Here is a 13,399-nt window from a genome sequence, read left to right as displayed (position 1 = left end):
TCTTTAATCATTTTTATTTTTTTAACATGCACCCACAATTTGTGTTTATATAATTTAAGTCTCTTATCAGTTTGATAATGAGCAAGGTTTATGCATATTAAGAAAGTGATCCTGCTTCTGATTGGCAGAGATTTTACCAGTGTAAAAGACAAGTTCTCATCTGATTTGGATACAACTTTAAATTTAGGATTGTATCATCAGGATCTCAGATGAGTTGGATAGTGGGGAAGATTCACACATGGATTTATCTTGCATATGAATAGCTAAGTTTGTTATGACTTTGGAAGCCATATTTCTAACCTGATTTTGATGAGACATGAATATGGGCTTATCCTATCAAGCTCAGTCGAGTTTGATAGTGAGTGGGATTTATGCATCTTAATAAGGTGATTTTATTACATCTAACTGGCATGTTGCCACTCCGGAATGATTTGAACATTATCTAAGCAAGAAAAACCAAATAATCTTTTCACAGTATTTATTTATGAGAAACTATTATCAAATCTGATTTACCACAAGGAGCCATTCTTGGATCTGTCTTTTTTCTAATCAATGTAGATGATACTGCCAGTGGTATGAGTTTCTGGCATTACTTATCCTGCTGACATTTGTTGAAATGTTTGTATCATGTAGTGAGAGAAGTTAATTTAGTTGTTAACACTTGTGCCCAAGCCCACTGGCAGAGCACAGTACAGTTCATGGCCATATTTTTTATATGGCTTTGATTACACTGTTAATGGTCTTAAATTATCAAGATCATAGATGGGTACAACTCTGAATGAGATCCACATATATGAATGAGGTAATCTTGCATCCGATTGGCTGAACTTGTCAACACTTAACAACTCTATTTCTGAAAATTGTATAGTCATACTTGACAGATAGGTCTGTATCATCAGAATATCCAGTGAGTATTTTTATGTGCAAGATCTGCACATATTAGTTAAGTGACCTGTCGTCTGATTGGCTGAGCTTCTTACCACTCAAGAGATGATTGTTCTGACCCAGTTTAAATCAGTCTTGAAAAATATGCTATTTTGAAGATAGTGTTGATTTTTATTATGAACATGGCCTATGCATGTTTATGATGTGATCTGGTACATGGTTCACAGAGCTTAATAGAGACTAGTTTTTATAAGATTTTGATTGAAAATGGCAGATACACTTATATCATTAGGATTTTTATAGAGGATGTTTGTGAATAAGATCCATGCATGTCGCTAATGTGATCTTGTATTTGATTGGCTGAGTTTGTCAACACTTGCAACTATATTTCATGCCAGACTTTGATCAGACTTGCATTATAGCATTGTATGAATGTTGGATGAGTTTGATAATGAGCAATATATATGCATATTTAAGAGATAATCTTGACCGTGAGGTTCGTAACTCATTGACGTTGTTTCATCATGTTGGTCACCCATACATGTCCAGACCATTGTAAACACCTTACTGAAATTGGTCTATCTTGTGGAAAAATATCAAGAACGTCTTTGTAGGGTTGGTATTTATATTTTGTGACAGTGAAAGTGAAAATTCACAAGAAAATTTTATAATTGGATTCGTAAATTTGTCATAATTTGATTTGATAAAGTATTCTTTTATATTCACAGAATGATAGAAGATAATTTAAATAGTAGATTTTACTGTTGGAACTGAGTTGCTGTTTTACAGACCAATAATTAATCAGTTGTAACTTGTTGTTGTATGGTTTAACACCATTTTTCAGCACATAAACCCACACAAAGGTGAGATAGCCTTGATTCTTAACAGTGAGTGCTTTAGACCACTCGGCCCTAGTTGTAACTTGTAATACTTTTGATATTAGACAGCAGGCAGTCATGGTTATGGTCTTTTTTTTTCTTTTTGCATTTCATGTTTGGTTGAAATAGTCTTCATATTTTTCAGAATCTCAAGCCATCAGTCAGCCAGAAGTATAACTTTGACAAGATATTTTTTAGCCAAGCATCGGTAAGTCAGACCTGAAATAAAAATCATGAAATCGTCATATAATTGTTTTAGATTGATTTGATTGATTGGTTGTTGTGTTACAGAGGGAGTATTGAATAATATAAAAATTGTTTCTAAAACTTTTCCTTGGTATGCAAGACCTAGCAATTCATATGATTTGACTATAAGTGTTACTGAAATGATCCATAAATTATAGACTTGCAGAATAAAACAAAAATTTGGATATTGGCTTGTCTCTGTTTTATATTAGATTATGGGGAACCAGTCAAACTTTACAGGAGTATCTGAGATGTTTGAAACTGGCTATAGTTTTTAAAATTCAAAATGCTTGCAAAAAATTCAAAATGCTTGCATTATGAATCCATTACTTAGATAGCATTATCTAGAAAGGGCGTACAATCAGTGAAGATGAAAAAGATGGTAGGCTTATAAAATGTTTAAACAAATCAGTACAAAAGTGTAAAAAGGAATATTCAGATGGGGGTGGAGCAGGAAGGCAGAAAATGCAGACTTTACTTTATTGGACATTTTGTTGATTTGAATATGTCTTGTGGTGGAAGAGATGAAATAAACCCAAAGATTCTGTCAAGTTGAGCCGAGTTTGGAACTGCAGTTTCTGAAACTACTGAAGTAATTATGGGCTAAGTGTACTTCACAAACTTGTAGCTATATATAATGTTTGCTATCGCTGCATCAGTTAGAACACGCTTCATACTTGTTGAAAAATATGTTTTCAGAGTTGAGAATAGCAATACTTGATGTTGTGTTGTATCTTACTGAAAATTGGTCTGAATTACAGAAAAATATCTTTCCTTATCTCAGAATAACTTGTTAAGTGTTAGCACATTGGGAATGTTTGTCTGTTTTTATATTGCCTCACTGGTTTAAACATGGTGAGACATAGGTATGACTTTTAAGGAGTTAATTTAAAAAGTGTTTTGGCATTATACACCTGCCAAAAAATGTAACATATGCTGTTATAAAGTCTATCTGTCAGTCTGCTGTCCATCTGTTACTTTTCAGTTTTGCACAATAACTTTAGTTTTACGCCTGCCATTACCAAAAATTGTGATGGCTTTTACTTGAGGTAAGATAGAAGCCTGTTGATTTTGTGATCAAAAGGATAAAGATCAGGGTCAGCATGGCTTCAAAATGAAAATGATTTCTGCATACAAACTACAGATATCTGACATGTACATTCACTTAGTTTGTGGTAGATGTTTTTTTTCTTTTCTTTTTCACTCTTTGATTAAGGAAGAAGCAAATTGAATTTTGGCTCAAAAGGTCAGTGGCCTAGGTCACTGTGACTATAAGAAGATAAATGGTTTTCCAATAATGCTAGTTCTAGACCACATATCTCAACCAAAGTTTGGAAGGTTTGAAGAGACCTGTTGCTTTTAGGATGAAAAGGTGAATTGTCATGGTCCTTATAATTGAAAGAATACTTGGTTTTTCACTATATCTTTGTCAACATTAAAGTTCCTTGATAAACCTTTGTGGCTAGCTTTCACTTGGAAAAGAAAGGAACTTATAGATTTTATGGTCTAAATGTCAAAGGTGTTCTGATTCAAGATCTTAAATATGTAACAGAAAGGAAGTGCAAACTGCAGTTGAAGTAAAATTCACCAATTTATTTCCCATGAATACAAAATGAAAATTGAAAAGTCACAGTATTGTGAATTAAATTCCACTTAATATGGAACGTCCAATTGCAAGTCCAAAAGTATAAAATGTTCCAAATGAATTCCAATAGCCTTGAATGTCCTGATATATCAGTGATAACTCATAAGCATAGTTTGGCCTTGAACTAAAATTCTAATAAACCGCATTTTCACTACTTAGAGTCATAGACAAAAGTCAGGTAGGCAAATACTCCATACACAACCCACAATATAAATTAAATATACATTGCAATGGTCATAGTCTAATAAGAAAATAATAATACTCTCATTTTTGGTGTTTCCATATTGCAAGAAGATTACCTTTATTGTCAAGAAATTGAAGAGCAGGTTCCTTTCAATATTATGATGTCTTTCGATAGGGGTCATGTGTTAACTGACTTGTTATTTTATTTTCAGACCAGCTTGTCACTGAGTGATAGATTTGGAGGTGGCAAGACGAACACACAGGGAACTCAGGCAGGCAGAAAGGTCTTCTTTTGACAACATAGATTGTTCATTTTAATGGGGAAATTGTTTAATGTCAGGTGGATACCTTTAAATTGATATACACCTTGGAAAAGTTCTTGAATATCTGGTTGTCACAACATTGATTAACTTTTGTGAAAGTATTGATTTAATCCATTTCTAGCAGAAAATATTTTCCCATTGAATGGAAGGAATTGACAAGTTCTCATGAATCCGATTGTTTAATGGACAAGTTTAAGTTCAAACTGATGAGATTAGAAAAGAACAGGATTTCCTATGTTGATAGAGACCATCTGTCCTAATATTTAAACATGATTTATATCTTCAAAAGATAATACATGGGTTGTACACTATACAATGGACACAAAGATCTTGTGTTATTCCTGCTTATTAAAATGTGACTTGTTATTGACCGGTGATACATGATATAAATTGAAAGTTGAGCTATGTATCCACTATGAAGTGTGTAGCTGAGTTGTCACTGCCAAGCGATGCAAAGAATTATATTGAAAAAAACACAGTTCTTGATTCAGACATACAACGTAGTCTGGTTTTAAGATTTGAATGGAATGATCTGATTGCGAGAGTTGCCATTTATCAAACTCTTATGTAATCAGTAACAGCAAATACAAGATAAAAATCAGATGTAGTATTACAGTCAGATGTATAACAAGTGCAACCCAAAATTTATTTACAGGAAATGAAACTATGGTTTCTGTAAAGGAAATTGCATAATATGTGTATGTTTTACATTTTATTAAATTTTCCTATATGGGCAGCTAGAACCCTCCATTTTCCATATAGTGTATTAACCTGTATAATAACATGCACCTGCCAGTAAACAGATTAAACACCAATCAAGTTTTACTCTACACCATGGTGCCTCAGTTGTTAAGTGTGACCATCTTGCATGGGTTTGAGTCATGTCCAGATAAACCTGGGTCAGTTTGGTCACTTTACTCTTGTTGTATTGGCTCTAAAAAGCCTCCCAGGTTTAGATATGCTTTTAGAAATACAAACTTACAGAGTTTTCAGTCAGTGCATGTTACACATTGGCAGATATTGTAGACCTTGCAAGACTTGTCAAAACAGAAGGACCAGGTCACATAACTGTACATTGTGTATCCCAGTTAACAGTAGAAATATTCAGGTCAAATCTGTTCAAGGAGTGAAAAATTTAAGACATTTTGACCATCTGCCTTATATTTGAAAAAGTCGATAGCTTACATTAAGACCAGATGCACACTCCAGCTTGTTCTAACTAATGGAGGTGGCTCAGTTGTTAATGTGTCAGACTTGTGAAAAGCATTTGGGTTTCAGATCCTATCATCGGATCAGCTTGTTTTTGCAACTGCATGTTCTTGGGCAAGGTATTCTACTCTTATTTCCTCAAAACTAAGTAACATACGTGTGTTGCTGTGTTGTAAAGCACAGAGAAATCATGATACTCTGCACTATAATATAGCCATGATTGTGCTGATGTACCATTAAACTCTATACACATTCATGCATATCATCCCTTTTTTAGTGTTACGGGTTACATGATCTAGTTTTTATAGCTGAACTTAACTACATAATCTATTCGTGACTAATTCATTGACACAAATAAAGGTTCTAACAGATATTTGATAATTGATTTATTTCATTTTGGAAAAAGATATGATGGAATATTCACTGGCATTGTATTTTACTGTTTTCACATTGCTGTAACTTTTTAAGGTGTTTTAACTGCTGTTCTTGTAGGGCGTTTCATATTGGCCTTTCTTAAGCTTCTTTATTGCATAATCATGTGTTTTTCAGGTTCATAAACCCACAGCAGATTAATTTCATATATATATATATATATATATATATATATATATATATATATATATAATACACTTCATGACATCACATATATCATAATGAGGTATCCGAATGTACATCGAAGTCATTTAGCTACATGATTTTGCACTTGTGTATGCATATTTATGTATAAATGTTATCTCTCAGATAATAATAATAATCATAATGAGGACTTTGTATAGCGCCTAATCTTTAGAAGCTCTAAGCGCTTTACAACATTAGACAACACCTATAAGATAAAAAACATAATAATATTATTACAAAATCAAACAACATTAAGTTAGAAAAACATTAAACAATAAAAAAACATGCAGAGAATATTTCTGGTAGGAAACCTTATTAGGTCTTTAAGTTTGTTCTTGCAGTCGAAATAAGTGAGTTTTGAGAGCCCTCTTGAATGTGATCACTGTGTCTTTGTGTCTAAGTTCAGTAGGCAATTCATTCCACGTTGCTGGGCCCTGGTATGCAAAAGAATGCTGTCCATATGACATGATAAATCAGATCTTACATTTGTGCTTATTACAAATGAAAATTAACAATCTTGTAAAGAAACTTCAACCTTTTACTTGGCAAGACTGACAAGATGGAAATTTTTTAACTTGTTTCATAAATTACTTCTGAAATGAATATTCTTTTGAGATCCCATATATATATATATATATATATATATATATATATATATATATATATATATATATATATATATGCCTCTTGTTAAAATTTTGTACAAAGTACTATGGTAAACAGTGATTCTATAAAAGTATAACCTTAAGTCTGAGGCCTAAATACATTTTATTTGTTGATTTGTTTGAGATGATATTTTAAATCACTTCATGGCAAGTAAATTTTATGTTCTAAATTTCTAGACAATATCGATTTTATGCCTTGTTGGCTAAAAAATAGATTTTGAAAGAATAGATCCTATTGGCATATGACTTAGTTGCAGTCTTTCATGGAGGAGGTTCAGTATTATCAGTACATCTAAATTTTCTCAGGTTATAAACAGTCATGATACAGATTCTAACTAAAATATTAATACAGGACCTGTTGTATCTAAGTCATTGTAAATAATGTGGTTTATTGTGTGTAAATTCAGTGAATTTTAATATCTCGGTAGATATCTATCCCTAATCCACAATTTTTTTTTTCTTTCTTTCGTAAATGTACTATATGTGTGATTTCATTTGTTCCAGTAAATAGCTTTTAAAGTGAGGTGTACCACTTTTCTGAAAATAGTGGCATTGTTGTCATCGATAGTAAAGGTTTTGATGAAATTTAAATTTTCAAGGGTTTACTTAAACATATTTTTTCTATTTTAATCATACTTTTATCATGAATCATAAGAAAGTTAAGACGATTTATTGTGTGACAATATTACTCACTCCTTTGAAATTGGGGTAAAGGTCCCTTTCATAAAACTCTTGGTAATAAGGTTATTTTTTATAGTTTTATTTTCATCTGCCTACATTTCCTAAACCTCTAGTTGTAGATTGTTCATACTTGAGATGAATCATTATGAAACTATGACAAATCATTCTCGTTCCCCTTTTTGACCTTGGGGTCAAGGTCACTGCCATAGAAATATTGCATTAATTGTTTTGATAAGTATTTTTCATTTGCTTTGATTTATCATACCCCTTGGTAGAAGTTGAGGCGGTTCATTCTGCATGTCTCTTGGATATCAGATCATAGTTACAGTTGAAGTAAAATTTGCATATGGGTTTTGGGTAAAGTTTTTTCATTTGCTTGTATTTACAAAACTCTTGATGGATTTTGTTGATACAGAGGTTGAATCATTATGACTCGAAGTTCATTCTTTCATGTTACATTTATTATTAATTTAACTCACCTAAGAGTGCATGATAAGTGTTGTAAAGTTACTTTAATGAACATTTAGAAGATAGTATGAAAAGAGTAAAACATAAACTTTATTCCTGTTTGTTGCCTGTTTTTCATCAGATGCATGCATTGAAATGAGAGATTTTTTAATTTTTTTCAAACGTGCTTGTCTCATCAAAGTCGATTAATATGATACATATTGTGATACAAAATAACCAGAGATAGACATTTCTTTTGTAGTGTTAACATGTATTTTTGTATGTTCAGAAAATGCGTTCCTAAACAATTTCCTTGTAATTTAAAACTTCATGTTTTGGTGCTTTGTATATTCTACTTTCAATTCTTTATTTTACAAACCTGATATGTAAGTAGTGTGCATTTATAAAATCATAGAAAATCCTATTGAGGTAAATTTTGAAAACTTTACGTTAAATTAAGTGACCTTTTTGATGAAAGGAGGTTTAAGGCTTAGTATTGAGGTGTATGTTCTATTATCACAGTGTAGCTATAAGAATTAACCAGCACATTTGCAGGTGTCACAGGTAACATTTTGGGCAAATATGAGTTTTTCTTACATGTAATTTATTTGTTCATTTCATTAGGTCGTTCTTCTCTGAGTGAGTTTGACCACTGATGATTTTCATTTAACAGAAATCTCGTTTAAAATCTGAATTTTTGTATGTATTTTTAAAGAAGTATTCATGCTTTTTATTTAGCTTAAATTCAGCATTGAAAATACTGTATGAACTACAGCTTTATCGAATGATTGTTCATCAGTGTTTTTAAATTGGTCAGTTTGATTGAAAAATGAAATAATTATTTCAAGTGTATTTCCAGAAATGCTTACTGCTGTCATACTGTCATGGTGAAATAGTTTGATTATATTGGTTGGAAAGGCCTTCAGTAATGTCAAGTCAGGATGTTGGAAAGGCCTTCAGTAATGTCAAGTCAGGATGTTGGAAATGCCTTTAGTAATGTCAAGTCAGGATGTTGGAAAGGCCTTCACTAATTCAAGTCAGGATGTTGGAAATGCCTTTAGTAATGTCAAGTCAGGATGTTGGAAAGGCCTTTAGTAATGTCAAGTCAGGATATTTTTCTTAAGTAGTGAACCATCCCCAAAACATTTCCACAAGTTGATGTTATGTCATGTACCAACATTTGTACAGTTAAATTAGGTGAGTTGGTTATTAGATGCAGGCCAGGATAAAACTATGTAGGGCAACTACATATCTTGTTTCTTGGACATGTATGAATAGGAACCTAACTTGCTGTATATACTCATTTATCAGTAGAGTCCAATTGCAAACTGCACTGACCCAGATCTGCCATTGCATAATATGCTGGCAGATCTGGATCTGCAGTTTGTTAGGAGTAATCAATAGAACAAGCAATATAGACCCTGACTTGCTGGTGCATAATACAACAGCAGACCAGGGTTTATGTTGGTTGCTGCTTGATTCAACTTATAAACAAATATATCCATTACTTATTTTCTTATTAGACTACTGTAAAACAGGAATAGTATTACTGTGTTTACAAAACCAGCAAACTGTCTTAAAAGGATGATAACTGAATACTGCAACTCCCATTATAGCAAGCCAGAGAAGCTAGTTAACAGCAAAAGCAATATTTTTATAGAATCCAATTGCCAGTGAAATGCTAATGTGTAATTGGCAGAAAATATGGATGAGAATTTATTAAGAACATTTGAATACACAAAGTTGAAAGTGGTATTTGAAGGAAAGGCAGCTTTGAAGACCACCAAATTTGACCACTCTTTTCATTTTGTTATGTGCCATATCGTTTATATTAAGAGATAGGAAAATGATGTTCATTAGAGAAAACCTCTTTGGATTACTTGCTAATGTGTTTGTTTAATTTTAGATAGGTACCATATTTGGCATAATGCCTACATGCTACAATTAAACAATTACTGGATAAATTATGTAAGGTTGCTCATCATAAGAAGTGCATGCAGTCAATGTCGCAATGTACCCACCACATGGACATACTAGAAGAGTTAGCTGTCTTTCTTTGTTTTGAGAACTTAGAGGTACAGTTTCTCACAGTATGGTTGTGCTGCCTAAAGCATAAGTAAATATTTGTTTTTGAGATTGATTGAACCAATTAAGTGTTAATGATACATCAGAAATGTAAAGTAGCAAATTCCAAGAAAATGATGATCTAGTGGGTTTTAGCAGCCATTTCTCTCTCACAAGTCATACCTAAATAGCGATAATGAATTATCAGACATGCAGAGTGGTTAGTTCCAAGAAAATCATGATGTTATATGTGGGTTTTAACAGCCACGAGACTTATCAGATAGTGGTAATGAGACATGCAAAGTGGTAAGTTCCAAGAAAATCATGTTTCTGATTTGGTTTTAGCAACCACTCCCCTTGTGTGAGACATATCAGCATAGTGGTGATGAGACATTAGACATGCATAGTGGTAATGAGACATCATACATGCATATTGATAATGAGACATCAGACATGCATAGTGGTAATGAGACATCAGACATGCAAAGTGGTAATGAGACATCAGACATGCATAGTGGTAATGAGACATCAGACATACATAGTGGTAATGAGACATCAGACATACATAGTAGTAATGAGATCAGACATGCATAGTGGTAATGAGACATCAGACATGCATAGTGGTAATGAGACATCAGACATGCATAGTGGTAATGAGACATTAGACATACATAGTAGTAATGAGACATCAGACATGCATAATGTATTATGTGAGTTGTAGATGGAATGCCTGTCCCATAAGGTATGCAAAGATCAAGAAACATCTCAGATGGAAAGTTGTTTCGCAAGTACCTAAGGGTTGTCAATAAGTATTTATGCATGTGGTGGTATTTATGTTCAATATGGTAATATTTATGATAAATATGTATTTAGTTTGAATCTTTTGTTTAAATATTTCTGGGTTTTAAATGCTATCGATGAGCTTGTCACTTGTCGTACTAATGTGAATGTAAAATGGAAACAAAATGAGCATAGCATAAGGTTTTGTTTATTATATATAAAAATTTAATTTGTGTATTAGACTTTGGTGGAAAAATAGTAACATATTGTATGGATTTTAATTAAATGTAGTGATAAAAGTTTCGATTTTAAAATATATCTTGCCTTAGCTCAACTAGTAAATGTTACAGTTTTCATTACCATATATACTTGCATGTAACTTTGATCCAGTGGCAAATTACATAGACCCAGATCTGCAGTTACATAATGCACAAGCAGGTCTGGGTCTATGCAGTTTGTTAGGACAAATCAGTAGAAGAAGCACTGATCTGCCAGTGCATTATGTGGTGGTAGATCCATTTTTTGCAATTTGTTTGCACTTGGACCTTACTTGTGATTATTTATGGTATTTACTTGTATAGGATGATATTATTATTTCGTTGAATGTTTATAGTTCTAGTTTTAATTTTGATGCTTATAGATCACAGTGCAAACTTTTCATGTTTACCACTATATCCTTCAATTTGAATCAGTTCCTGCTGCAACCCACATAGACTCTAATCTGATGTTACATAATGTGCCAGCAGATCAGGGTCTATGTTGTTTGATTTGCTGGTTACTCCTAACAAACTGCATAGACCCAGATCTGCCAGTTTGCAGTTGGATCTGACTTACATTCAGTACATTTTAGATGGTAGGTTCTTAAATGATAACAATACATGAAAAACGAAATATTAAAAAATATTTGCAAGACAACTTTCATTAGCTCTGATGTTAAAATAAAAATGCACATATCAGTAATTTGAGAATAGTATATGTCTGGTGTACATCATTACTTTCAGGGTGCTAAAGTATTGGGTTATTTTTATTGGGAAGCCACGAAAGTCTGTAATATTGTATCTTGCACTGTGGTCTACATTGTTTGTACTACTGATTATTCCAGACAGATTGCACAAACTCATATCTGCTGGCACATTATGAGCTGGCAGTTATGGGTTTGTGTGATTTTTGGTTGGATTGCCAGTGAGTATATCCAGTATGTATGTGATGTGAAAGTAACATTCATCACAATATTGTCATAAGTGATATTACTTTCATTGTAAACGGTTGTTACAGGAATATCCTCCATTGTAAATAATTTTAATTAAAATTTCTTGAACAAGTTTTAAGGTTGGAGTTTTTTTTGCTTGATAACAAGAAATGGAGTTGTCTGAAGCTCTTTGCACATGTATTAAACTTAAACTGAAATGTTGTCCATTTGCTAATGTCTACACTGCTGTTGTTCTTAAGTACAGGTGAGCAAAAACAAATTTAGAATCTATTTTTCTTGCTAAGGGGGTGCTATACAGTTATTACTCTGTATGTACTTAGGAGAGAGTGACAGCTGCAAGGTCAAGTGGTTTGTTTTTGCAACAGTAGAGAGAATGTTAGCTTACCTGTGTTACTTACACATGCTGCAGCTGAAATTTCATTTAATGTTGTACTTGTGGAAACTGTACATGATCTATTCTATCAGCTTGAATTAGTCTAAAGTACACTATCTTTAGCAGTTTTTAAGTGGGGAAACAAATTTTGCCAGACTAGTCAATATCAGCTTATGAAATATAAAATATAACACAAGTTATCAGCTTCTTTTACTTTTTTAAACAATGTACCTTTTGAAGTCCAGGAAGTGAAAATGACCAAGCAGAGCTAGATGGGTACACATCTGAAGTAAGGCCTAGCTGTATACTCCATAACCCAAATTATACCCATCAATCAGTCACCAAAATAAAGGGAATTAAAAGCTCTTTTAACAAAACACCAAAATAAAGGGAATTAAAAGCTCTTTTAACAAAACACCAAAATAAAGGGAATTAAAAGCTCTTTTAACAAAACCTAAGATATACAAGGGCTTTTGTACAATAGCCAGGATAACCAATGAGGAAAACACCGGAAATTCTTTTTCCTTAAAATTAGAAACTGTAGAGCACCAGATGACTAGTGAGTGCTCCATTTCTTGAAAAGAAACCCTGGTTTATTAAAGTGCATATTAATTTGCCATATATTTTGCTTTTCATTTCATTGTTGAAGATTTTTTTCTCCAACCACAATCTAATCCTGAATCATTTCAGTTCACATTGTAAACTAAAACTCCTGTGTTTAATTCTTTTTTTAGCATGATTGGAAATATCTTCCTAAATATTGATCACTTCAGCAGTTCTAATTTCATCAGGACTTTTAAAATGGGTTGCTTAAGTAGATTATGTCATCTTCATTTATGTTTTGCTAGTAATTTTAGTGCTGATCAGCTTAATTGGTCTGTATCCCCTAAATGCTTCAAGATTCTACTTTTGTTTTCCTTGCATGTCATTTGCATCATTATGATTGTTTATGATGAAAGGAGATCGTGGGAACCGATTACAATACTGTCATTTAGCTGTACACATTTGCAATTTCTTCAAGAGGTGGAAAAGGTTGAAAATTGGCTTTTGGTTTGTTTGTATTTCAAAACTGCAATGTCTGTACTATGAAAGGTTTTATTTGTTCATCCATGAGAAGATTTTTTTCACCCAGACAATCAAATTCATTGGTAAATGTATTCATAACGATCTTAGCTGACATGGCAGCTGTGAT

General features: G+C 32.7%; 1 protein-coding gene across 1 annotated transcript in view; it reads left to right on the top strand.

Moving 5' to 3' along the window:
* LOC149799394 (uncharacterized) overlaps window positions 1-11,946 on the top strand; it is a 41,179-nt gene extending 29,233 nt beyond the window's left edge. The window contains exons 7-8 of the mRNA XM_089958732.1: window positions 1,909-1,971; window positions 4,050-11,946. Coding sequence (XP_089814858.1) covers window positions 1,909-1,971; window positions 4,050-4,133 — 147 coding nt within the window. The 3' untranslated portion in view covers window positions 4,134-11,946. The remainder of the gene's footprint in view (window positions 1-1,908; window positions 1,972-4,049) is intronic.
* Window positions 11,947-13,399: the final 1,453 nt, after the last annotated feature.

Source organism: Sinohyriopsis cumingii, chromosome 5, assembly GCF_028554795.1.
Source record: "Sinohyriopsis cumingii isolate HCF-2022 chromosome 5, ASM2855479v2, whole genome shotgun sequence".
In the NCBI taxonomy this organism is placed as follows: Eukaryota; Metazoa; Mollusca; class Bivalvia; order Unionida; family Unionidae; genus Sinohyriopsis; species Sinohyriopsis cumingii.
The sequence above is the reverse complement of the archived record's forward strand: the minus strand, read 5'-3'. Positions and strand labels throughout refer to the sequence as shown.